General features: G+C 39.7%; 1 protein-coding gene across 3 annotated transcripts in view; it reads left to right on the forward strand.

Moving 5' to 3' along the window:
* Positions 1 to 26,890, forward strand: part of FANCI (FA complementation group I) — a 68,494-nt gene that overhangs the window by 40,290 nt on the left and 1,314 nt on the right. The window contains exons 18-37 of one of the 3 annotated variants that reach the window (XM_061394413.1): positions 1,039 to 1,161; positions 4,881 to 4,949; positions 8,546 to 8,647; positions 9,782 to 9,952; positions 10,029 to 10,150; positions 10,663 to 10,827; positions 11,404 to 11,583; positions 14,956 to 15,122; positions 15,463 to 15,539; positions 16,526 to 16,642; positions 18,749 to 18,800; positions 19,633 to 19,760; positions 19,860 to 19,928; positions 20,114 to 20,207; positions 20,489 to 20,673; positions 22,083 to 22,136; positions 22,217 to 22,276; positions 24,515 to 24,583; positions 26,116 to 26,211; positions 26,503 to 26,607. In XM_061394413.1, the coding sequence (XP_061250397.1) occupies positions 1,039 to 1,161; positions 4,881 to 4,949; positions 8,546 to 8,647; positions 9,782 to 9,952; positions 10,029 to 10,150; positions 10,663 to 10,827; positions 11,404 to 11,583; positions 14,956 to 15,122; positions 15,463 to 15,539; positions 16,526 to 16,642; positions 18,749 to 18,800; positions 19,633 to 19,760; positions 19,860 to 19,928; positions 20,114 to 20,207; positions 20,489 to 20,673; positions 22,083 to 22,136; positions 22,217 to 22,276; positions 24,515 to 24,583; positions 26,116 to 26,211; positions 26,503 to 26,607 (2,205 nt within the window). Of the gene's footprint in view, positions 1 to 1,038; positions 1,162 to 4,880; positions 4,950 to 8,545; positions 8,648 to 9,781; positions 9,953 to 10,028; positions 10,151 to 10,662; positions 10,828 to 11,403; positions 11,584 to 14,955; positions 15,123 to 15,462; positions 15,540 to 16,525; positions 16,643 to 18,748; positions 18,801 to 19,632; positions 19,761 to 19,859; positions 19,929 to 20,113; positions 20,208 to 20,485; positions 20,674 to 22,082; positions 22,137 to 22,216; positions 22,277 to 24,514; positions 24,584 to 26,115; positions 26,212 to 26,502; positions 26,608 to 26,890 lie in introns of all 3 variants that reach the window. The other 2 variants (XM_061394412.1, XM_061394414.1) reach the window with 2 other exon arrangements.

The raw sequence follows: 26,890 nt of genomic DNA on the forward strand, positions 1-26,890 counted from the left end.
GTAAATACTGTTATTGTCCTCAGTTTTAATAGTTTATTTATTTGCACACCTGATAAAATCTGTAATCTAAGAAAACAAAGCTTTTTACAATAATATGATAATCTAGGCTTTGCAGCAGTAAAATGTCATTTAAATTCAGTACTAATATGATTTGTAAATAAGAGACATCTGTATAGCAGTTTCTTTAGGAATCCTTTATTGCTGTTACAACAGCTCACCACTTTTGTTTATAACTTATGCCATAGATTAAATATTAGGAACACTGGATATCATTTATGAATGGTTAATATCCCTATTTTAAATATAAGAAAACTGAGACTGAGAGAGGTTAATAATTTGCCCTAAGTGATATAGCCAGTAAAGTGTAGAACTAGGATTTGACCTCAGAAGGAAATGGCAACCCACTCCAGTGTTCTTGCCTGGAGAATCCCAGGGACGAGGGAGCTGGTGGGCTGCCGTCTATGGGGTCACACAGAGTCGGACACGACTGAAGTGACTTAGCAGCAGCAGCAGTATTAACTACCTCACTAAGATGCCTGAAATAAGGATTAGGGTTCTTGGTCTATAATTGCTGAAATTATTATGTAAATCAAACAGGCAGTATTATTCTTTGTCATGTCCATATCTAAACAAAACTACCTGCCTCTAAACCTCTCAGGAGTTCATGGAACCCTCAGAAGAGCTCAATTCTCAGCCTAAGTTTATTATGACTACTAAATTCTAGTGGCATGAAATAATCTGTGTGCCTTCCTAAGTAGGTGACTTAGGAATATTGTACCACATTGCCAAGGAAAATCTTAAGGAATGAGTAAGTTAATTTTTTTTAAGTGCTTGAAAATTCTTATTCCAAAATGGAATAAGATACTTATCATGGCTTGATAATGATTATAGTGTCTGCCTCAGCCCTGGGTTTTGCCATATGGGGAAAGCTAAATGTAAGGTTCTTTAACCAAAAATACCAGCTCATTTTACTCCTTAATGGAACTATTAATACTTACTCAGGTAACATCTACATGAACTGACCTCTCTTCCTTTCAGGTCCATGTGGATATCCATAGCCGTTACAATTCTGTTGCCAATGAGACCTTTTGCCTTGAGATCATGGATAGTTTGAAGAGATGCTTAGGTCAGCAGGCAGATGTTCGACTCATGCTTTATGAGGTAAATCAACAGGGTGAAAGAGATGTAGTACTCCACTCCCCAACTCCACTGATCCTTTTAATTTTAATAATTTTTCTTACCAGAGTACAGTAGATATGCTCTTATTTAGTGCAGTGAGGACTAGTAGTTATTGATGCTTGGCCAAAAATTCATTGAAGATGAGGAAGCATAAAGAATAGTTGAAACATGTTAAATGTTTTCATTTGAAATATTTAAATGTACTGTTAATTTACCAGCCTTTTGTTTTAAGGAAAAGTTCTTTTGCTTTTGAGTATGAAAAATACTCCAGATTAGTCTTAGTAGAGAAATCTTCTAAATGTGTTTAGTTTTTCCGTTTTTAGAATTGTCTTACCCCTCCCCCAATCCATCAGAAATCAGTTTTACAGATTTACTTTTATTAAATATTTCCAAAATATTCAACTTAGTTTTCATAAAAACAACTTCTTGGAGTTTTTTGTTTGTGTTTTTAGTGGGTTTTGGGTTTTTTTGGCCATGTTTGCATGCCTTGTGGGATCTTAGTTCCCTGACCAGGGATTGAACACACACACTCAGGAATGAAAGAGCAGAGTTCTAACTGCTGAACTGCTAGGGAATTCCCCTAGACAGCTTGTCATTTTGCTCTTGGTTTCCAACAGTTTACAGAATGTCTTGAGTAGATTATGTAATGACAGTACAATTAGCAAAAAATAAATGGAACAAATATTACTACTGACTTGTAATTAGGATATAATTCAGCCGGTGGAACAAAAGTCTGCAGTCATGGGAGACTGCAGTACAATTTCTAGCATTTAGTATGCTTTGTGCTTCAGCACACATATCTTATAGGATGGAGAACATTAGGTAATCTAGCAGGTAGATTAAGTGCAAGTCATTTCAGAGCACAGCTATACTTTCATTTGGCATTTTTAAAATAGCATTTATTGAGCTACTGTAGTTGCCAAGCACCATACCTGACATTGGATTTTTCAGGTTTATTGTTAAAAATATAGAAAGTATAGAAAAAAATTTTTTTATTATTACTAGTCCTACCACTCATATGCATACTTACACAAAATTGGAATCATAGATTTCTCTAGCTTTTTATCTCTTAATATTATGCTGTAAGCATTTCTTATTTTATTAAATGTTCTTTGCCACATAATTTTGAATGCTAAAAAGTGCTCTTTATGTATACAGTAATTTATTTAACTTTTTTTTATTTTGGGGGCATTTTTGTGGCTTCCAGTTTTTCACTATGAATATTGTTGTACCACATTGACTGTTTGACAGTAATGTACCACTGTGAATGATCACATTGGAGGGTTAAAGATAAAACATTTTCAAGTCTATAGCATATGCTGTCAAGCAGTGAATTTTTTTTTTTAATGATTAAGAATACCTTTGTTTTAACATTTGTGATGAAAAATCGCAGACACTCTTTGCAAATGAGGATTAGAGGGGAAATTTCTCAATTTAATAAAAGGGGTCTATGAATCCTACATCTAATTTAAATAGTGAGAGAACTTAATGCGTTTCTCCTCTGGTCAGGAACAGGATATTTGTTCACAAAACTTCTATTCTACATTGAAGTGAAGGTCTGATCCAATGCAACAAGGCAAGAAAAAGAAATAAAGGCTCATAGATTTGAAAGTATGAAGTAAAGCTGTCTTGATTCACATAGTGTACATAGACCATACCAAAGAGTCTACAAAAAATGATATAGTAAGGTTGTAGAATACAAGATCAGTAACCATGTAATAGTCACTTATAGTTCTGCTTACTAGCAACAAACAGTTCAAAATTGAAAGTAGTATTTATAGTAGATGAAAAATACTTAAGGAGAGGTTCCACAAAGTATATGCAGGATATGTACACTGAAGACCTCAAAATATCACTGAGAGAAATTAAAGAAGAGTTAAGTAATTGGAAAGATACGCAGTGTTCACAGAATAGAATGATCAATATTGTCAATATTTTTAAGTATCAGAAAGATCTGTAAATTGAGTGAAATCCCAGGCTTTTTTGGTAGAAATTAAGAAGTTGATTCTACAAGTTATATGGAATGTAAGCCACCTCTAAGATGAACAGCACAATTGAAAACTATAAAGTTGGTCAGTAGAGTTTTGACAAAGATCCCAAGGTAATTCAATAGAAAGAGGATAGTCTTTTCAACAAACAATGCTGGAACAATTGTACTGGCAGGGGGGTCCCCAAAGCCACCTCTATTTAAAAATTTCTTTAGGAGTCATAAAACAGAATGTATTTGTTCTCATGGCTAAGATTATAGTTAAGAATACAAAGCAAAAAATAGCACAAGCAAGAGGCTCATAGAGGAAAGTCCTCAGGAAACCAGATTCCTCTTTAAGAACATAAACTATATTGTTTATACAGTTTAGGCACAGTAAGCTTCTCATTGTTTTGGGAGTTTTATATCAGTATAAGAAACTGTTGATCAGCCAGATTCACAGCCACCAGCCAAAGGGCTAACCTTTCCATGGAAGCGGACCTTACCAAGGATAGCAGTCTCAGACTACTAAGTTAACTCCTCTCCACAGTCATCTGTATTAAAAAGAAGAAATCCTCAACCCTTATTTAGCTCCCAATTTAAAAAATTACTTTGTAATGTCTCGTAGTCCTAAATCTGTTAGGATAATGGTATTCATTTATTCATCAAAGACTTAAGTTAGTACTTTTGATTTGTAAAAAACTCTATGTATTATTAACATAAATACCTTTTGTCATACTTGTTGTAAGTACAGGCCAGATTGCCATTTCCTTTTTTTTTTTTTAAATGATAATCACTTTAGAGCTAGAAATTTAGATTTTACAGTTTGGTTGTAATCTTCACCTTTGAGATACCTACTATCTCTTTTGTGTGGAGTCCATATCCTTCCAGTGAATATTTACTAGCATTTTCTTTTATTTTTTTTAATGCTTTTGTTTAACTAAATTCTTCTGCAATTTTTATATTAATATATAAAGACCCAACTCCTCCCAGATTAGCCATTTCTTTTTTCAGGTATAATATATTGCCTCTTTCATGTGTACTGAGTCTTTCTGTTTGTATGCTATGCCTTTATTTTTCTGTAATTTTTGTGCCAGGACCACAGTTGTCTTTTTATTACCATTATACTTTTATAAAATATCCTAATACTTATTAGGGCTGATCATCCTTTGTTTTTAAAAAAAAAATGGGGGGGGATGTCAATTCTCATTTTCTGTTTCTCACTGGTAGACTGTACAACCTCTTTCTCAGGTTCCAAAAAGAAAATCCTCCCCAGGATTTTAATCTGAGCAGTTTTAAACTAAGACTGGGAAATTTTGGATGGGAAGAAATGTCATAGTCATTCACATTAGGGTGCTTAGGTCCAGGAGGCACTTTTGAATCACTGGAGAGTAGGGGAGTGCCCTAAAAAGGAAGGCTGCTAATGTATGATAAGAGGAAAAAATGAGGTCTGGGAAAGGGAAAAGTACCCCAAAGCCAGACGAGACCTGATGTCTAACAGTTGTGAGGATTATGGTCAGTTTATAATCCAGTTCTCATTGTCAGAGATCTCACATTAGCGTAGGCCAATAACCTAAACTTTCTGAATTGTTTCTCCCTCTAGCATATACGGCCTCCATCTTTTTTTCAGAGAGCTGAGAATAGGTAAAGAAACACAAAGTTATTTTAAAGTTAAGATTGTGCAAATCACTAGTGACTCTGATAGAGAGCTTATTTGTCCTCTGATTCCTTTTAGGGGTTCTATGATGTCCTTCGAAGGAATTCTCAGCTGGCTAACTCAGTCATGCAAACTCTGCTCTCACAGGTAAATTATATTTTCATGGATATAAGGGAACAGGTACCAAGGCATTAAGTAATTGAGATTTTTAATAATTTTCAAAATATAAAATAATTCCTAAGTAGTCCACTGGTACGTTGTAAACATGCCTAGGGTACATGATGCTATTTCATGTTGTTTTATTTTAATCACTGTTTATCTGTCTACCATATTGCCATTGTCTGACAATTAACCTTCTCAGTTAACATCCTAAGTCAGAAGGACATTTTGTAGAACCATTTATACAAAGGCCATCAGTAGTAGTATCTGTTATGTTTATTTCTGATAAAGAAGAGTGATTTGGATAAAACAGTAAAATATTGACATTTCTCAAATCTGAGTGACATATTCATGAGTGTCTCTTAGGTTATTTTCTGTATTTCTCAGCTTTTTTAAAAAGCTGCAAATTATGAAATATTTCAAAGGACCATCAAGATGAGAAGAATTTAGCTGAAGAGTTTCTAATGTGAATAAGACCTTTTTACTCTTAGCATTTATTATTAAGCATTTATTTGAATTAGTGAATTCACAAAGTGCAACCATCACCAGTCAATTGAGAACGTTTTATCTTCTCATAAAAAACCACACCGTTTAGCTACCCCCCCTTTAATTTTCCCATCCTTCCTCAAACCTTCTACCCCTAAGCAATCATCAGTCTTATTTTTCTCTCTATAGATTTGCCTATTCTGGACATTTCATATAATAGAGTCAAACAATGTGTGGTCTTTTATGACTGACTTCTTGCACTTAACATGATGTTTTCAGGGGTCATCCATATTGTAGGGTGCATCAGTCTTTATTCCTTTTTATGGCTAAGTAATATTTCATTGTATGATATATATATATATATATTTTTTTTAATATATGTTGAGAGAGTTCAAGAGACTATTATGTACTAATAGTAATAACAACAGTACTTAATGTTTAGCACTTACAGAGGGGCAAGCAATTTATGAATGGTATATGGTGGATGATCTCATTTAGTCCTCACAAAACCCTGTGAAATAACTGCTTAGTTCCATTTTATAGATGTATGTTTTAAGGCTCCAAGAGGTTAAGTAATTTAATTTGCCCAAGGTCTCACAGTTAATAAGTGATGGAGCTAGAATTTGAACTCAGATCTGGCTCAAGAGCCAAAGCATGTGTTTCTCCTATTTGGAGTTGATTAAGCTATTTGAATCTTTTAAGTTGATGCTTGTCACCAAATTTGAGAAATGTCCATTCATTATTTCATCAGATTATTTTTTCCCATCCCCTCTTTCTCTCCTTTTCTTCTGGGACTTCAGTGGTATGTATATTGGAATGCCTGATACTGTTCCACAGATCTTGGTTCATTTTTCCTCAATATTTTTACACTGTTTTCTTTAGATTTTATATTTTCTCATAATCTGTCTTCAAGTTTACTTTCTTCTGCCATTTCAGTTCTGTTGTTTTACTCTTGAATGCATGTTAAATTTTATCAGATGTTTTTCTGTATCGAGATGACCATATGATTTTTCTCCTTTAATCTGTTACCGTGATGAATTATATTATTTGATCTTTTAAAAAAACATTGCATTCCTAGAATAAACTCAAATTGATTATATTACCTTTTTTATACACTACTGGGTTTGATTTCCATTTAGGACATACATACATCTGTACAAGAAGGAATGGCCTATAATTTTCATTTTTCATACTGAATTTCTTTGGTTTAGTGTGAGCTTAGTAAAATGATTGGGGATGTTCCCTCTTTTTCTGGTTTTTGTAAAATTTGAAATTTCCTTTATTCCATTTCCCTCCTTACTTGTTTCAAAGTTAAACACTTTCTTTAAACTTTCAGCTATATTGTCTAATGATTTGGACAGTCTTAACTCTAAAATAACCCTATATTTGAAGTCATGTGAATTCTAGCCTCAGCTAACTAACTTATGGTTAGAAAGTCCCTCAGGAGACTTTTCCCCCTTCACCTGAAGTCAGAGGTAGGTAGGTAGGTACATATCCCCTCACTATCTTCCTTCATGTGGTGGATTTATTTTTTAGGTTCATCCACTAAGGATATCTGCTTTTGAGAATTCCAGCTTTCTGTGAAGGTCTCTGATACAATCTCAGATACAATCTCTGATACAATCTAGATATAATCTCTGATACAACCCCATGCGGACCCTAGGCTCTGTCTTTAATTTCATGATTTCTTTTACTTTCCTTTTATCTTAGCCATCTATTTAATAAATGTATCTATATAAAAATTTTAATGCAGTGTTTTTTATTCTTTACTGCGAGGGTTTCTCTAAACCCTAGCCCACCATTTTGCTATAAATGGTACTTCTCTTCCCCTCTCGCTCTTCCTCCTTTTTTATGCCATTGCTTTGTGCTAATTCTGCTAAAGAAGCTCCATTTGGAAGTGGAGAAATGATTGGAAGGTCTTACACTATCAAAAGTTTTTCAGTGGACCTTGGACCTGATCTTATATAAAATTTATATCTTGTTATATTTTATCTTTCAAACTAATGATCAGTCCATCTACATTTGCACATTAACATGGCAAGTTATGACTGAAAGCATAGAGCAGTGCTTCCCAACTCAGGTTAGGATGTGGACCAATAAAATTATATAGACTCCAAAAGTTAAAAAGAGGAAAATGGCAATTAACATTTTTTTTTATGAAAGTATAGTTGATTTGCAGTGTATTTGTTTCTGGTATACAGCGAAGTTATTCAGTTACATATATATTCTTTTTCATTATGAGTTATTACAGTATATTCAATATAATTCCCTGTGCTATACACTGGGATCTTATTTATCTATTTTATATATAATAGTTTGTTTCTGCTAATCCAAAAGTCCTAATTTATCCTTTCCCCACCCCCTTTCCCTTTTGATAACCATAAGTTTGTTTTCTGGGTCTGTGAATCTATTTCTATTTTGTAAATAAGTTTTATTTGTATCATTTTAAAGATTCCACATATAAGTGATATCATATAGTATTTGTCTTTCTCAGTCGACTTCACTTAATATGGTCATCTCCAGGTCCGTCTGTTTTGCTGTAAATGGCATCATTTGATTCTTTTTTATGGCTGAGTTAACTAACTTTTTTTGAGCTCTGTTATGTGCTAAATAGTATTTGAAGCTCCTTACATGTGTTAGCACATTTAATCGTATACAAATGTTTATGCTTATATTAATAATATCCTCATTTCACAGATGAGGAACCAAGACATCTACCTTTCTTGAATTAATAAGTAGTGGTACTGGGATTTTAGATTCAGTCAGTCTGACTCTGGAGCCTCTATTCTTAATAACCAAGCTGTACTGAAAGTGCTTGATAGCCTATACAAATTAAGGAACTGGTGTGAGAGAGCATGGTGTTTTATAGGAGAGGTGATGAAGTGGACTAGGAAAGGTGTCAGTCAGTGCACTGCCTGATGCAAGGGCAAAGGAAGGACAGGTTGAGCCAAAGCAACAGATTTTCCTGCAGTGTTCTTTGGACAGTTGGGAAATAATGTCTTAGAAAGCATTAAACATTAAAGTTGCCATTAGTTTGACCAGTTAAAAAAGTGGAAAGCATTCATGAACCGTGATGTCTTTTTCCTTCCCATACACAGTTGAAACAGTTCTATGAGCCAGAACCTGATGTACTGCCTCCTCTGAAATTAGAAGCTTGTATTCTGACCCAAGGAGATCAGGTCTTTCTACAGGAACCACTGGTGAGCCATTCTTTCCTCCTCCCATAACCATTATTTTTACTCTTAAGTAAAACTACCAGCCCTATTGATATGGTTGAGCTTCAGAAAGAGATGACTTCTCTGTGAAACACCTGGTACTCCCAGTGAATTTTTACTCTTGACTCTTCCCTGACCCATCACCACCTTGGTTCTGGTGGTGAGATATCTGCATATCAACACTTGACTAATAATCAAGGCATCTATCACTTCTCCCAAGGAGCATTTTACCTCCCATTAATGGCTCTTTGATTGCAAGTACTAAACAGATATACTTTAGAATTGGAAGAAGGAGGTTACCCAGAAGCAGGTGAACCCAGGCGATCTGCTTCATTAGTCTGGAGTGTATGATTTAGGCTGAGCTAGAACTGGCATTCTGTTGAACCTTCAGAGAAACTGGGACAGTTGGTTTTCTATTCTCATCTAGCGGGAAGAAAGAAACTGAAACTCCTGAGTGACTTACAACAGATGTCCTCAGCCTAGGTCAGAGAAGCTATGGTGGTCTCCCAAAGATTCCCTCAACCTAAATCCATATGTTTGGAATAGCCTTTGGGATTCAAAGGTGCTGCTGCTGCTGAGTCACTTCAGTCGTGTCTGACTCTGCATGACCCCATAGACAGTAGCCCACCAGGCTCCCTCGTCCCTGGGATTCTCCAGGCAAGAACACTGGAGTGGGCTGCCATTTCCTTCACCAGTGCATGAAAGTGAAAGTGAAGTTGCTCAGTCATGCCCGACTCAGTGACCCCATGGACTGCAGCCTACCAGGCTCCTCCATCCATGGGATTTTCCAGGCAAAGGTGCTGGAGAGGATTTAATTTCACAACCTGACTCCTTGGTATTTGTACCAGATCAGAGATAGCACATTTGATGTTACATTCTTAGGTGTCAGCTACTTGTGAAGCCACTGTCTTTGGGAAAGGCCAGAAAACAATGCCTCTGTTAGTTCAATTCTTTTTTTCTGTTTTGTTTTGTTTTGTTTTTAACTCCAGCTTGACTTAATTTGTGATGCTAATGAATAACTTTATTTAGCCTTATAGATAAGGATTATTTGTCAGTTATCAACAGTTTGATAGGTTATCCTTTAACAAGAATATTCAGTTATTATATTTTCTTCTACAGGATTATCTGCTATGTTGTATTCAACACTGTTTGGCCTGGTATAAGAGCAGAGTGGTACCATTACAGCAAGAAGAAGAGGAGGAGGAAGAGGGGTTCTACCAATACTTAGATGATATGTTGGAGTCGATTACGAATAGAATGATTAAGAGTGAACTAGAGGACTTCGAACTGGTAATTGCTAAGTCTAAGCTGTGTTGAGTAATGGAGGTTTTTAGTAGCTTATTAATTTTTATCTTGTGTCTTTTAGGACAAATCAGCAGACTTTTCTCAGAGCACTGGTATTGGCATCAAAAATAATATCTGCGCTTCTCTTGTTATGGGAATTTGTGAGGTTCTAATAGAATATAATTTCTTCATAAGTAATTTCAGGTAGGGTATACTGTAACTCTACTTGTAGTTCATTTTGTGTGTGGGAGTATGTTTTCTTAACACTAACAATAGGCTAGGTATGAACAGACTACAGCGCATGACACTCTTAGATGGACCTCTAGCCTAAGACCAAACTATGTTCTTTCTACCAGGGAACATCCAAGCACATGCCAAACAGGCTCGTGAATTTTGTCTCTCCATCAGGCTTTACTTTATTGAACATTCCCCAGACCTTGAACATAACAACCCCTGATTTTAATAGAGAAATTTTGATTGGTGGTAGTATTGAACTTTCATTCTCTGCAATGACTGATACAAATAAAGGGGGAAAAGAAATGACCCAGATGGGTATTACCTAGGAGTACTGTGTTAATAGTGAAGATCGATTCATTTGTAATATTGGGTCTAAAGTATGACATCTAAAGAAGTATTGTGATTTCCTTATTACTGTCTTGAAAGTAAACCATAATATTCTGATGCCTGTCCTTGGTGGACTCTTTCCTTTTATACAGTAAGACTAAGTTTGAAACAATTCTGAGCTTATTTATGTGTTACAAGAAGCTCTCCGACATCCTTAATGAAAAATCTGGTAAAGGCAAAACAAAAATGGCCAACCGACCAACCGATAGTTTTTTGTCCATGAAATTTGTGTCTGATCTTCTCACAGCTCTTTTCAGGTAAGGTTCTAACACAGGGCTTAAAGACAGACTTAAGGTGAAGGTTAAAAACACCTACTGAGGGTCACTGATATTACCTAGTTTGGATTCACAATTCTTAGCATATATACAGTAAAAAGTAAGTCAACGGGGTTGTAATTTTCTTGAAAGCAGAACACATAGGCATTTAAAGAGATGCTTTGAATTACTAAAGGGAACATCAGAAACAGTGAACTAGTGGATGAAAAGATAGGATAGATTCCAAGAAATCAACCTAAGTAGCATGAAAAGAAGGGAAAGAAAAGCTTGAATTTAAAAAAAAAAGGTGGGGGTGACAACAAAAAAAACATTACAGAAAGTTAACTAAGACTGACCTTTAAATTTCATCAGAGTTAAAGGATTGAGGGAAGAGGGAGAAAGGGAGGTAACGCTGAGAATAAAATTTGTAGAAAGACAGCCTTGGCAGTGACTCTTGGTGTGGGCTGCCTGGAGTCTGTCTTTTAGAACTGGCTGGGTGCTATTGTGAACTGTCCTTAGAAAACGTAATTTCAAGTCCCAGTAGCAGGGGAATCTTGCTGTCTCTTTTTTCCTGTCTAGGGACAGTACCCAGAGTCATGAAGAGAGCCTGTCTGTTCTGAGGTCCAGCAATGAGTTCATGCGCTACGCAGTGAATGTGGCTCTGATGAAGGTCCAGCAGCTAAAGGAAACAGGGCATGTGAGTGGCCCTGATGGCCAAAACCCAGAGAAGGTCTTTCAGAACCTCTGTGACATAACTCGGTAAGCCCCACACACCCTTAGAGACCTGTTCCACTTGCTGTGGCATCTCCAAGAGAGGAAATCGACGACGGGGGTGGGGAGAGAAAGGTGGTTTGAAGTTGGGTAGGGAGAAAGGTGGTTTGAAGTTCGGCATACCCAAAGGTGGAAGTGCAGTCACTCACTATGTTGGGGTTTTTTCCTAGTCCTGTTTTGGTGTGGATTGTTGGCCACATATAAAATGTTAATCTAATACCAGGAATAAAAAGGGATATTACATAATGACTAAATAATTCATCAAGCAGACAGAACAGTTTTAAATGTATATGTACTTAATAGCACCTAATAACTGCTTCAGAATACTTAAGGCAAAAATGGTAATACTGAAGGAGAAATACACAAATAATAATCTACCTCTCTCAGTAATCAGTAGAATTAGATAGAAAATCAGAAAGGATGTAGAAGACTCGAACAACACTGTCATCCAGCTTGACTTTAATCAATATTTATAGAACATTAAATAAGTATTTAAGATAGTGAGGTATTGCCAGAATCAGTGGAACAGATGGTTCAGAACTGATCTACACAAGTATGGTCTTGACTTTTGACAAAGGTGCCAAGGCAATGGAATGGAGAAAGAAAAGTCTTTTCAAACAGGTGTTTCTGGAACAATTGTACAGGAATATGTGAAAAAATGAAATTAAAAGACGCTGTTTGGAAGAAAAGCTATGCCCAACCTAGACAGCATATTAAAAAGCAGAGACATGACTATGCCAATAAAGGTCTGTCTAGTCAAAGCTACGGTTTTTCTAGTAGTCATGTATGGATGTGAGAGCTGAGCTATAAAGAAAGCTGAGTGCCAAAGAATTGATGCTTTTGAATCAATTGATGTGTTGAAGAAGACTCTTGAGAGTCCCTTGGACTGCAAGATCAAACCAGTCCTCCTAAAGGAAACCAGTCCTGAATATCCATTGGAAGGACTGATGCTGAAGCTGAAACTCCAATACTTTGGCCATCTGATGTGAAGAACTGACTCATTTGAAAAGACCCTGATACTGGGAAAGATTGAAGGCAGGAGGAGAAGGGGAAGACAGGATGTGATGTTTGGATGGCATCACCGACTTGATGGATATGAGTTTGTGCAAGCTCTGGGAGTTGGTGATGGACAGGGAAGCCTGGCATGCTGCAATCCATGGGGTCACAAAGAGTCAGACACGACTGAGCGACTGATGTGAAAAAAAACTGAACTTTGATCCATTTCTCATGTTATAACCAAATATTGAAATGAATCAGAGGCATAAGTATAAAACCAAATATTGTAAAACATCTAGAAGACAGAAAAACCTTTACAACCTTGTTTTAGGTAAAAAATTTCCTAGGTATAATACCAGAAGCACAATCAATATTTTTTAAAAATTTAACTCTGTTCCTTGAAAAACATTCCTAAGGAAATTTAAAGACAAGCCACAAATTAACAGGAAATATTTGCAAAACACGTGTCTGATGATGGACTGGTAACCAGAGTATATAATGAACTCAAACTTGTTAAGAAAACAATCAAATTGAGAAAATGGATAAAGTGTTTTAACAGACACTTTACCAAATAAGATATAAAGATGGCAAATAAGAACATGAAAGGGTGATCAACATAATTAGTCACTAGGTTAGTGCAAATTAAAATCACAATGAGATATCACTAAACACCTAATTTTTTTTCTTTTAAAAATTTACTTATTTGTTTTAATTGGAGGCTAATTACTTTACAATATTGTGGTGGTTTGCCATACATTCACATGAATCAGCCATGAGTGTACATGTGTTCCCCATCCTGAACCGCCCCCCCTCCCCCTATCCCATCCCTCAAGGTCATCCCAGTGCACCAGCCCTGAGCACCCTGTCTCATGCATCGATCCTGGACTGGCGATCTATTTCACATATGATAATACACATGATTCAATGCTGTTCTCTCAAATCATCCCACCCTTGCCTTCTTCCACAGAGTTCAAAAGTCTGTTCTTTATATCTGTATCTTTTTTGCTGTCTCACATATAGGGTCACTGTTACCATCTTTCTAAATTCCATACATATGCGTTAATATACTGGATTGGTGTTTTTCTTTCTGACTTACTTCACTCTATAATAGGCTCCAGTTTCATCCACCTCATTAGAACTGATTCAAATGCATTCTTTTTAATAGCTGAATAATATTCCATTGTGTATATGTACCACAGCTTTCTTATCCATTTGTCTGCCGATGGACATCTAGGTTGTTTCTTTGTCCTGGCTATTGTAAACAGTGCTGCGATGAACATTGGGGTACACGTGTCTCTTTCAATTCTGGTTTCCTCAATGTAAACACCTATTAAAATGCCTAAAAGTTTAGATTGACTATACCAAAGTGTTGTCATGGATGTGGAAGAATTTAAACTCTTTGTTTTTTGGTTTTTAATGTTTATTTATGTATTTATTTTTGGCTACCCTGGGTCTTCTTGCTGTGCGGGCTTTTCTCTAGTTGAGTGAGCGGGGGCTACTCTAGTTGAGGTACACGGGCTTCTCGTTGCCGTGGCTTCTCATGTTGTAGAGGACGGGCTCTTGAGCACACAGGCTTCAGTAGTTGCAGCTCCGGGCTCTAGAGCACAGGCTCAAGTAGTTAGTTGCTCCACTGTATGTAGAATCTTCTAAGATCAGGGATCAAACCCAGGTCTCCTGATTGGTAGGTGGATTCTTTACCACTAAGCCTCCAGGGATGCCCAGAATTTAAACTCTGATACACTGTTGACATAAATGTAAAATGGTGCAGCCACTTTGGAAAATAACTTGTCAGTTTCTTAAAAAGTTAAGCACATACCTATCATACGGTACACCCATTCCACTCTTAGGTATTTACCTAAAAGAAATGAAAGCAGATGTTTTTATAAAAGTTTGTATATAGTAGTTTTATCTGTAATAGCAAAATCTGGAAACAACCTAAAGATGATAAATCGGTGACTATGCAATCTGTGGCATATTCATACCCTGGAATACTGCTCAGCAGTGAAATGCGACAGGCTGCCAGTACGTGCAACAACGTAGGTGAACCTCAGAGCTACATGCTGTTAGCAAAGCCGGACTTCAAAAGCTACAGAATGAATGATACCATTCTTATATGATAGTTTGTGAATTGTAAAACCGCTGGGACAGGAAACAGATCGGTGGTTGCCTGGGAAATCAAAGAGAAAGAACTGACTGCAAAGGAGCACATGAGAACTTTTGGGGTGATGGAAATACCTAGATTGAGGGGGATGAGTACACAACTGTGGAAGTGAGTCAGCAGAGCCATACAGTTACAGGATGGGAATTTTACTGTATGTAAATTGTATCTCAGTGAACTTGACTTTAAAAATCACTTTTCCCCAGGGTCTTGCTTTGGAGATACACTTCAATCCCTACCTCAGTGGAAGAGTCGGGAAAGAGAGAGAAAGGAAAGAACATCTCGCTGCTGTGCTTGGAGGGCATACAGAAGATACTCAGTGCCGTGCAGCAGTTCTACCAGCCCAAGTGTCATCAGTTTCTCAAGGCTCTGGGTGGGCATTTCAGTTTTGATAACTTGGCTCGATCTGAGTTTCTCTTTCTCAACCAAACCTCTCAATTCCAGTTGTTAGCCCAGCAGAGGACACCTGCGAAGAGTCCCAGTGTGGCTAAGGAGTGACATCTAGTGGATTCAGAATCGGCACTTACTGGATTCCATTTAACCACAGATGGGACTGGGAAACTGAATATAGCCTTAAGAAGCTGCTGAATGTTAGGAATATAATTAAAGCTGCCTCCAGGCTTTTTTGGCCTCCTAAAATTTTAGCTTGGCAAAAAAAAAAAAAAAAAAACAAGCCCCTTTCAAAGCAGATAGCGTTCTTTTCCTTTTCCTAGATGCCACAGATAAGGAGGAAGAAGAGGAGGAAGTCAGTGTCAGTGAGAGAGCAGCTTTCCAGATCCGTCAGTTTCAGGTGAGACACCTAGGAGACTGCTGTGAGGGTCCTCAGAAAGGGACTGTTACCAGGCCAGCTGGGAACAGGCAGACCGTCCACAAGTAGGACAGCAGTTTTTCCTGGGTCATCATTCAAGCAACTTGACAGCTCTGAGAATGAAAGGTAATGCATTTAAAAGCATCATTCAAGGAAGGATGTGTGTCAAGCCACCCCAATCTACAGCACTCATTGCCTCTAAGAATCACTGAGCTGATATTATACAAAGAGCTGGCCAGGAGCCCACTCGTGCAGGGAGTGTAACTTGGCTTTGTCTGTCAGATGGTTCTAACCACTAGCTGTCACGTATCAGGATCTTTTATCCCAGAGGATTTCTTTAATGTTCCTATCATGTGCCAGGAACTGTTCAGGTGCTGAAGTTCTAGCAAGAAATAAGAGACAAAACCCTACCCTCACAGAGCTTACATAGTGGGAAGAGACTGACGGACCAAAGACAGTGTTTTGGGTGGTGAGAGAGGAACAGAGAAAAAGGAAATGGACAGTGTGTAGGGAATGCCAGTGCTGGGGTGTGGTCTAGCCCTCAGGTCAGTGAATGGGCCTCAGGAAGTTGTGAACCACCCAGACCGGGTGCACTGGAATTCCGTGGCGATCAGTGGTTGGGACACAGCACTTTCATTGGGCCCGTGTTCTGTCCCTTGTTAGGGAACTAAGATCCCACAGGCTGTGTGGTGCAGCCTAAAATAAACAAAACTGGGTGCACAGTTCATTCCTAATGTACACGTGGCAGGGGTTTGAGGAGTCCATAGCGCTCAAGAGAACACTCAGACGTCTGATCACAAAAGGGTAGGAGACTACCTGCTCAATCCAGGTCTTATTTCCAGATTTTATCCTCTTGGATTTTTGGTATTTTTGAGTCATTTCTGTCCCAGCCTTAGGAATCTCTGGCTGGATGTCTCTTCTCTTTGCTAGTATCATGTCTGCTAATGTTTCTGTGTGTCCTTTCTCAGAGGTCCTTGTTGAATTTACTTAGCAGCCAAGAGGAAGACTTTAAGAGCAAAGAAGCCCTGCTTCTGGCCACTGTTCTCACCAGCTTGTCCAAGCTGCTGAAGCCCATCTCTGCTGAGGTATGAGCACCAATCAGTCCCACTCTGCATCCCCCAGAAGGCCAGAATACTACATCTTACAGTGTACAACTAAATGTCCTCTTGAAATCTGGCTTATTTAAAATCATGTATCCAGTTATGCTCCTGAATTAATATAAGATCTGTAAGATGTACCTCCACCCACCCCCGCCCCGTACATAGTGTTTCTACCATGACGTAGTTAACTGCTTTTGTTTATTTGGCCACTGTCAAGGGTAAACAATAAGCACTGTAAAAAAAAAAAAAAGTCTTGTTTATCTGTGGGGCCTTCAACCTTCTTGTGTTTCCCTACCCCCTTCTAAGATGAAAGTATGTTAATTATCAAGGTAGCTGACATTCAGCAGTTAACCTTCTCATCAAAATTAGCTGATTCTGAGTTTGGGGGATATTCAACAAAAGGTGATAAGTCAGAAAGCATGATTATAGTCCTAAAAGAGAATCTGTTCTACCCAGATAGATTTTAGGTATATGTGCTTGGGTTTGCACGTACACACGAAGAATATATGTACCCACATGAGCATTCACACATGTGCAATAAGAGAAGCCATATTCTGTGGGTTTGTTCCATTCAGGAGTAATTTCCCTAAAGGATGATAAAGAGAGTCCTTGGGACTAGGGCTGTGTGGTCCTCCCACATCTATTTCCTGACCTGTGGGGAGACGAGTTGAGAGTGCTGAGGTGCAGGCCTCCTTGTGTAAGCCCTTGCTTTTAGGAAGAGCTAGCCAGACTATAGCCTGGAATGTTACGACATTTGAGCACTGAAAAAGCAAACTTCATTTTCTTGTTGTCTTAGTTCCAGGTAGCCCAAAGAAAATCCCCATTGCTACTTATTTCATCCTAGATCGGAACAACGCATCCCCACTTTACTTTCAGCTTCATTCTTTCATATTGCTACTTTTGCTGCAAGGAGCCCAAGACTAGGAAAGAAACACAGGGAATTGGAACATGGGGACAGTTGAAGGAAAATAGATTTGGAAAGGCTAATATAAAGAAGAAATTTTTAAAATTTTACCACCCCCTCATAATTTCGGGTAGTGTGTCTAAAATTTTTTAATTTAACTTTGAATGGGTAATAAAGTTCAATGATTTGAAAACCAGACATTATAAAAAAATTTGCAGGAAATGGTCACCTTTCTATCCGTGTCCTCCATCTGTTCAGTTCTTCTCCCCCAGTAGCTAAATATCTTTTAGTGTCTTGTGTAAAGAGTTCTTTTATTCCTGTACAGCAATATGAATATAGCTTCTTATGCTCAACCCTACCCTCTTCACACAAAAGCTTTTTCAGCATCCTGCTTTATTTATTTATTACATTTAACACTGTATTCTGGACATCTGTATTCTACAGTAATCACTGTATTCTGGGAAATATTTTTATATCAGTTCACGGAGAATTTTCATTTAGCCTCTGAAGTTTTTTTTCCCTGACAGATCAAAACCTGAATTCTTACTGGTCATTTTACCTTTAAACATCACTGCATTTCAGTGTCTTGGTGGCTAGAAGCCTATCCCAAATAACTGCTGAAGCAGAAACCTGAGTGTGTGTCTAGTGAAACATGACCTACTAGTCCAAGGCCTTAAGCTTCCCCAACTCTTTTCTTTTGCCCCTTTTCTTTTTTTTTCCCCTGCTCCCTTTTAACCTCCTGTGGCCTCTTGGTTCCTAAAGGCTAATTTGACTGTCACTGTGGCCAGGATCTTATTCTCCTATGCCTCTATTAGCTTACTATTCTTAAAGATGTCTCAGATGCAGAGAGTGCTGGGCATGGGAAGAGGAAGAAGGGCACTTTAGCCCCAAACTGTGGTGGGAGGGGCCAGGGAAGCTCAAATAACAGCCCAGACCCCAGGACCTTTGGCCCTTAATGAGGGCATTTGAGAATTGAATCATAGGCTATATTTAAGAAAAGAATCAGTAATTCAGCTCGTAACTTTGGACTTACTTTTATGCTGTTTTTCAGTAGAGTACCACTTTAGATCCAGGCATATGTTTTAGTAGGTGATTTGTTTAGACTTGCAAAGGCCTAGAGCTCTCTTAGTCTGATAGCACCTAGGTCTGTCTTTTGAACGTTTCTATAATATCCTAATGATCTCCAGTTTGTGCAGATGTTATCCTGGACATCTAAGATTTGCACGGAAAACAGTTGCGGTAAGTTTCCTGCCATATTTCCTTTTTCAGGTTTATATAAAATCATCAGCACCAAACAACATTTAGAAAATTACACATTCACCGGAGTATCCAAAACTTCAAATACACAAAACCAGCCCCAAGGGTTGGTAAGAATATAGTGCAGTTGAACCTCTCATTCACTGCTGCTGGAGGTGTCAGTTGGTATAACCACTCTGGGAAATTATTTAGCAATACTTAACTACTAAAATTAAACATAGGCTTACGATCAAGCAGTTCCACTCCCAGCATAAGCAGGTGGGAAAATTCTCACAGCAGTACTGTTCTAATAGGCAAAACCAAACCCAGACGTCTGTCAGCAGTCAAATGGGTCGAGGGGTTGCACTGTGTGCGCGCAGTGGGACACTGGATGGCAGTGGGAGTGAACAGACTCCACTGACACGTGACATGGAGGAGTCCGGCGCACACGACACTCAGCAGATGGCAGACACAGACAGAGGACTTACTGCATGGTGCTACTTAGATAAAGTTCAAAATCAGACAAAACTCGATGTGAGGTTACAAGGCAGAATGACAGTTTCCTTGGTGAGGAGGGGAGTGTCCTGGGGTGCTGATATTTCTTGACCCATATGCTAGTTATATGTTGATAGTGACTAATAAATGGGAAACATCCCCTCATTTGCACCTGTGGGTCGAAGTGTACCTTTGTGGACCCGCTGCCTGGGTTGGAGTGTGTGCAGCATGGGGATGTTGTGCCTGAAACATGACAGGCTAGCATTCCAGCCAGGCCACCCCCACCTGCTACAGGACTGACTTGGGTTATAACTGAGTTTTCTTTCCTTCCTACTCCTAGAGGATGCCTCCTTTTGCAAGGGCATGCTGAGTTTGCTCTTCAACCTCCATGTTTCGTGTAAGAGTCCTGTTGGTCTGCTGCGTGACTTGTCCCAGGATATCCATGGACATCTTGGAGACATAGACGAGGTACTGTAGTGAGCCTTCAGTATGGAGCCCTGAGTTGGGAGTAGAGGCCAGGGGAACAGCCTTACTGTCATTACATCTCACCTCTCTTTCCGTTCCCAGGATGTGGAAGTGGAGAAAACAAACAACTTTGCATTGGTGAATTTGAAAACAGCTGCCCCTACTGTCTGTGTAAGTGTTGATCCCTGGCACTTGGGAAATAGCCTTGTCATCCCTTCCATTTTACTCCCTGTGAGGAGTGAATTACAGTGGCTAAAGTCCTGAGGCCTCTAACCCGCCCACTGGTGGCCGTGGCTATCATGTTACACCAGCAGCTGTGTGCAGTGAGCCATGCCAGGCGTTTTTTTCTTTCACAGCTGCTTGTTCTGAGTAAAGCTGAGAAGGTCCTAGAAGAAGTGGACTGGCTGATCACCAAGCTTAAGGGACAAGCAAATCAAAAAATCATACCAGGTAACATGGGTTGAGGGAGGGGTTCCAGGAATTGTGATCAAAGCAAAGCCAACTAAAACCTGAACTGGAAGAGACATAAAGGCAGAGCCCCTGAGCTCTGTCTGTTTGTTTGTGCTAGACTTCCAAAGTAATGAAAGTAGAAGATATAATTATTAATGTATTCTGCATCCAGACTTCCTAGTTAATGATGTTTAGTTGGTTTCTAAATCTCTTTGACTTGAACTAGAAAATAAGGTCAGTTGGGTTTGAATGTGCTAATTAACTTCATTTCCTTTCAGAAGAGGCCTCTTCTCAGGCAGCCCTAACAAACCATCCCATGGAGAAAACCACCATCATACAGTTGGGAACTCTGCTCACATTTTTCCACGAGCTGGTGCAGACAGCCCTGCCATCAGGCAGCTGTGTGGACACCTTGTTAAAGGACCTTGGCAAAATGTACACCACTCTTACAGCACTTGTCAAATATGTGAGTATCGGAGAGTCAGTCACCACCATCATTCTGCCCCACCCAGCCAGGACACTTCCCCCTGGTGCTGAACACCCCAGGGCAGAACCCACGTCTACATCTCTGCAAGTCACAGTTTGACCAGTAGATGGCAGGTGACTCCACAGGCCTGGAAATAACAGTTGAGGCATAATTCTAAATCTGTTTTTAGAGCTCCATATTTCTTTAGCATATGAGCATGTTGCTCATATGATTGAGTATAATGAATGTAAATGCCTCTTAATTGAGTATAATTGAGTATAAATGCCTTTTCAAACACCTTCTAAGACTCAGTCTAAACTTTAGCTATAGAATTTAATCTGATTCCAATTACACAAAAAGTTAGACAATTTCAGACCAGTCTGGACACCGAAAGGGTATTTGTCCTTTAACAAGTAGGTGTTAAATGCCTCACAGGTCAGGTACACGAGTAGGGAATAAGTTTATTTTTTGAAAATACAAGGTATACTTGCCCTGAGTTTAAGTTAATGCTTCTTAGTATCCGTTAACAAGAAACTTTTTTTGTATTTGCAGTATTTTGATTCTCAGCAGACATTCAAGAGTGCTAGGAACTACGTAATTTAGTTCCGATTCTAGCAATGACCCACATTACTTAGGAAGGCACGGACAACCAAATAAAGATGGTGGACCACCTCACACCATGTACCCAAACAGCAGCGCTGCCATTTCTGAGAAGGTGCCGCTCTGGCTATAGTGTGTGGCTAACTAGCTTCTGTGGTAGAAATACGGAGAACCTCTATAATCTTTATTGGCTTTTTCTAAAAGAAAAACAGCAAAGTCATTGGCTTTCTAGATTCAGGGACTATCACCCTGAAGGATTTTTAAAGCAATAAATGGAACAAGTCAGAAACTTAAATCTTTCATTGCCTCCTGTCTGGGAAGCTTTGGAGCTTAGGGGAGGGAAAAAAGGAAGCCTGGAGTCTTAAGATTCTGCACGAATCTGGGTAGCTTATTTTCTTTTCCTCTCTCCAGCCAGAGCAATAGTCATACACCATGTGCTCACTGAGTCACTACCTGTAGTTTCATGGGACATCTGTGTAGGAATAGCATTCTAAATCTGGATTCCCAGGTGGCTCAGTGATAAAGAATCTGCCTGCCAATGCAGGAAACGTACGAGATGCAGGTTCAATCCCTGGGTTGGAAAGTATCCCCCAGGGTAGGTAATGGCAACCCACTCCAGTATTCTTGCCTGGGAAATCCCATGGATGGAGGAGCCTGGTGGGCGACAGTCCATAGGGTCACAGAGTTGGACATGACTGAGTATGCACGCATGTAAGATTCCAACGCTTTCCCCTAGAACTTTATGAAACCTTTGAGAGAAGTGGGTGTCCTGCCATTGCCTAATACTGAATCTTGGAATCTTTTGTTAGTATCTCCAGGTGTATCAGCCCTCCACAGGAATTCCGAAAAATATGGAAAAACTGGTGAGTTGAGAATGCCTTTCCTAGGAATGGGGAAAGCATCTTATTCCTACAGTTACTGAATTCTTTCTCCTTTGCTGCAGGTGAAGCTGTCTGGTTCACATCTGACCCCTCTATGCTATTCGTTTATTTCTTATGTACAGGTAAGTGATTGTCTGTATCACAGTGTATCTTCAAGTGAGAAAGGACTCCTTGTATTCCCAGGGGACTGATCACCAAGTTTGATTTAGAGAGAAAAAGTGTTTGGTATGCTTGCACTTGGAGCAGAGGAGAAACATGCATCCTTAGGCTCAGTGACTTGGTCTATTTCTGGGTGATTCCAAACCCACTCCTTTGGGAATGTGAGTGAAGTAGTGGCAGGCATGGTGAGGCTAAATGAGGTAACTTGTGGAAAGTGCTTAACACAACACCAGGCAGGTGTTCTCTAAATATTTGCTGTTCCAATAAAATGAACATGACCTTAGAGCATCATTTCCCAAGCTGTCAGACATAAGGCCAAAAACAGAAAGGTTAAGATTCCGAGCTTCTGATATAGGGGGTGTGGGTTTGATCACTGGTTGGGGAACTAACATCCCACGTGCTGTGTGGTACGGCCAGAAAAAGGGGCAAAGCTGAGGTTCGAACTGGGTTCTTTGACTCCATGACAGTGGTCTGCAAACTTTCTGCAAAGGGCCAGATGGTAAATGCTCTGGGTTTTGCAGGCCATAGAGTCACTGTCACAACTCAACTCTGCCGTTGTGGAATAAAAGCACCCATAGTCAATATACAATGAAGGAGCTTGGCTGTGTTCAGTGAAACTTCTGAAAAACAAGCAGGAGCTGGATTTGGCCTCTTGGTTGTAGTTGGCCAGCCCCTGCTCTGGAAGCATACTTGACACTCACTGACTTGTAAAATGCTGGGAGGTTTGGGGTTTTGTGTTTGACCCATTCTCAAGCTTTTCTTCTGCTTATCACTAGGCACCTTCTAGACTATCTTTTTTTCTACATTACACAAAAACTGGTTTATGTATTCTTCCTTGGATATTTCTCCCCTTCTCAATCTGTGTTTGACTTAAAGCCTTATTTGACAAATCAGCTGATCCACAGGCACTTTTTGTCTTTGTGAGATGTGCTTAATGAGTCAAGAGCCCAAGGTTCCATTAACTCTCTCCAACTTTTATCTAGAAATCTGGATTGCATTTGCCACATCTTTCAAAGAGCTGCTTATTCTCTTTTAGCTCCTTTTTCCCCATAGCCTTGGATCTCAGTGAGAAGAAGGCAGTGAAAGCCATTGCTCCAAAACCCGTAGCTTAGCATCCTGCTCAGGACTGTATACCTTTAAAAGATACTTCTCTTCCCACTACAGTTTTAGTCCTGCCTGAATCAGCAGAAACAGGCCGTAGCTGGGATTGATTTAGGGAGTTTCAACAAGGTCCCATCTGGGGTACAACTTTCAGGAAGATGGCTCACTTCCCATTTGCTCACATGAGTTCTGCTACCTGTGCTGCTTCTCTGCCCCTCCCCTACAAAGTATTCACCCTCTACCCTGCCTTCCAGGGCCAAAAATAAGTTTCTTCACACCAGCATCTCTGGGATCCCTACATTTTCTTATTTTCCAGAACATGCCATGTGGACCAAGCCTCCTCTCTCTCACATGGCTGTAGTAGTGTGATTTCTCTCCGTTTGCAGGCCTCTGTTTTTAACTGTTAGTTGTCCCATGGGCCGTGGTCTGTCATTCCTAGAGGGCACAGAACTCCCCTTCAAGTAAAAGGTTCCTGTTTGTGTGCCTCACACTTGGGTGGTCTCTGCCTCACGTGTCCCTTCTCTCCTGCCTTATCAGAATCCTGTACTTCCTGGTCCCCTTCTTGATTGTTCCTTTCTCCAGGAGCCCTTTATTTTGATTATCTGCAACATAGGGAAACAAAGTTTCTATGACCTTTAAACCGTCCTGGAGCCTGTAACCACTTGTCATGTGAGACACATGGCTCTGAGAACAACCTCTCCAGCTTCCTATCTTTTCTCTAGCCCTTTTAGCGAATATCCCAGTAGTGAACACCTAGTCCTACTCCCCCCTTGACAGTTCTTTGTAGCTCACGAGTCCCTTGGCTGCCCTAGTGTTAATAACGGTGGGTCCTAACCTCACTTCCCTGTGATAGACCCATCCAAGAGCAAGACTGTAAATCTCCCAACAACAAAAAGCGGGAAAATATCTGAGGATTATGAAGTGTCCCAGAATGTTTCCCATTGCCCAGCATCTGCTTCAGGAGAATCTCTTCACCCAGACTTGGCCCCCTAAGAGTTCTCCCGTTATCGCTATAATCATCGTATTAGAAAATTACCACTAGCCTGGTAGCTCTACAGAAAAACCTTCAGGAATGAGAGAACTTGTTTCCTTTTCTTTAGAACAAGCACAGTAGGAGCCTAAAATGTACCGGAGAAAAGGAGAAAACCGCTGCCGGCCCCACAGCCATCGTAAGTTGCTGACAGTGACCAAGACGTGGCCACTGGGAATTCCCTGGTGGTCCAGTGGTTGGGACTCTGCGTTTCCACTGCAGGGGGACACCAGTTTGATCCCTGGTCAAGGAACTAGGATCCTGCATGCCGTGCAGTACAACAAAAAAAAAAGGTTGCTGATGAACCTTGAAAATACGTTAAGTAAAAGAAGCCAATCGGACAAAGACTAGGTGTTATATGAATCCATTTATATAAAATGCCCAGAAAAGGCAAATCTAAAAAGATTAGTGGTTGCCTAGAACTGGGGAGCAGGAGTGGTTAGGGGGATGTTAGAGAAACTGGGAAGGTGCCTGCTAAAATGGGTATAGGATTTCTTGTGCAGGTGGGTTGTGTGAAAATGCTGTAAAATTATGGTGATGGTTATACAACTCTGTGAATGCACAAAGAAACACACACAAAAAAGCATGCAATATAATGGGTAAATGGTTGGTATGTGAATTACATCTCAGTAAAGCTGGGGAAAATGTGCTTATTTGTGTACGGCTGCTTCTCAACTCATGGACTTTGTTCAAATGGAACATCTTTTTCCTCTGTATATGCTCTATTCAGGAAGTACCAGGAAATCTTGAACTCTTCAAAAATAGAAATAGCTTAGGATAACCACTGGAAAGGAGCTGATTTTAGGAAAAGTTAGTGAGTGCAAAAGGTGCCCCTTAAAGGATGTGAAAGATTGGTGCCGGAAAGTGGATTCTCCAGGGTACTGCTGGCAAAGTAAGAATTGAGTCCTCTCTCAAGGGGAACATTTAGCAATAACTGTTCACATGCACCAGTTTTTAATGCAGCAATTCTACTTGTAGAATATCTCTATTGTCAAGGCCTGTGTATATTCAGTCCTAGTAATGTTGTAAGTAAAAGTGAAATACTGGGAAAACTAAGATGCCCACAATAGAGGGCTGGCTTTTACAGTATATTTATACTGTAGAACAAACTATGCAGACATGAAAAAATACAAAGCTAAATGTTCAGATATAGAATTCTAAGATAATGTTAAAGAAAAAAAAGATGTAAAGTGTCTTCATTTGTAGTTTAAAAAATATAAAAACATGTCTATATGCATAAGAAACATATGGAAGGATCTACAAGCTACAATTCAAGTTGAGGGGAGAGAGAATCGCAGCTATGAAAACGCATCTGTAGACTAGAGTGGAAACAGAGCCAGTGCAGAGGGGCTCATCATCACAAGAATCCCAAGTCAGAGAGGCAGCCAGACACCCACACCACGGCCCTTCCCTTAGCCAGCCTCTAGAAAACACAGGTTTAGGAATTACAAGTAGAAAGGATTAATTGCCATCTCCATTAGCATTTAGGTCCTTTGATGAAACTGAACTGTCAAAAAAAATCTTAATGACTGGTGTATAAGTAAAACTGCATTTCATTGGAAGTTAGACTATCTTTCCCTCAAAGCCACGAGCAGTTCTGCTACAGGCAGTTTCAGAGCACTTTACCACCCCTGAACCCCAAATTTAGGTCTTCTCTTCTTTGCCCTGTAGGCCAGAGCTCTTCGGGAAACCAAGCCAATTCCTAATCTCATCTTTGCCATTGAACAGTATGAAAAATTTCTCATCCACCTTTCTAAGAGGTCAAAGGTAAGCATATTCTGTAATTTTTCTACTGATTTCCACTTAGCCTGTGAGGGGACCTGGCAAACTGAAGCAACACAACTGCACTGGGGGGAGGCGACTGTGTTTCTTTTGTTTCTTTGCTATTTCTGATCTGATGGCCTGAAGCCAAACATTGACACAGGGGACCTGATGTGAAGTCTAGTGGGTGTGTACTTGCTTCTCTAGGAACTGAAGGGTTTATCCGGGATGGCTTAGGCAGTCCTGGGCAGGTTTTATTGGTAGCAAACTGTGCCTGTGTTTACAATCCTGTCCCAGGTGAACCTGATGAAGCATATAAAGCTCAGCACCTCACGAGACTTCAAGATCAAGGGAAACATCCTGGACGTGGTTCTTCGGCAGGAGGAGGATGAAAATGAAGAGGTCAGTGCCTGCTCGGACTAGAGTGCAGGAGGCTGCAGCTGCCCTCCTGGCTGGCTGTCAGTAGCCTGTCAGGGAGCAGCCACAGAGAAAGAGCCAAAAGGTGGTCAAAGACGAAACTAAGCATTCTCAAGAGAAAGGTTGTAAACGGTGAACCATCCCCGAAGTTTCCCAGGCTTGTATACCTTTAGGGTGGACATTTCCAGAAAGTGAATGTTGAAAACAAGGTCTTACTGTGGGTCTTCTCCCCATAACCTTTTAAACCATTGGAAAATTATGAGCCTAA

This window comes from Bos javanicus, chromosome 21, assembly GCF_032452875.1.
Source record: "Bos javanicus breed banteng chromosome 21, ARS-OSU_banteng_1.0, whole genome shotgun sequence".
Taxonomy (NCBI): Eukaryota; Metazoa; Chordata; class Mammalia; order Artiodactyla; family Bovidae; genus Bos; species Bos javanicus.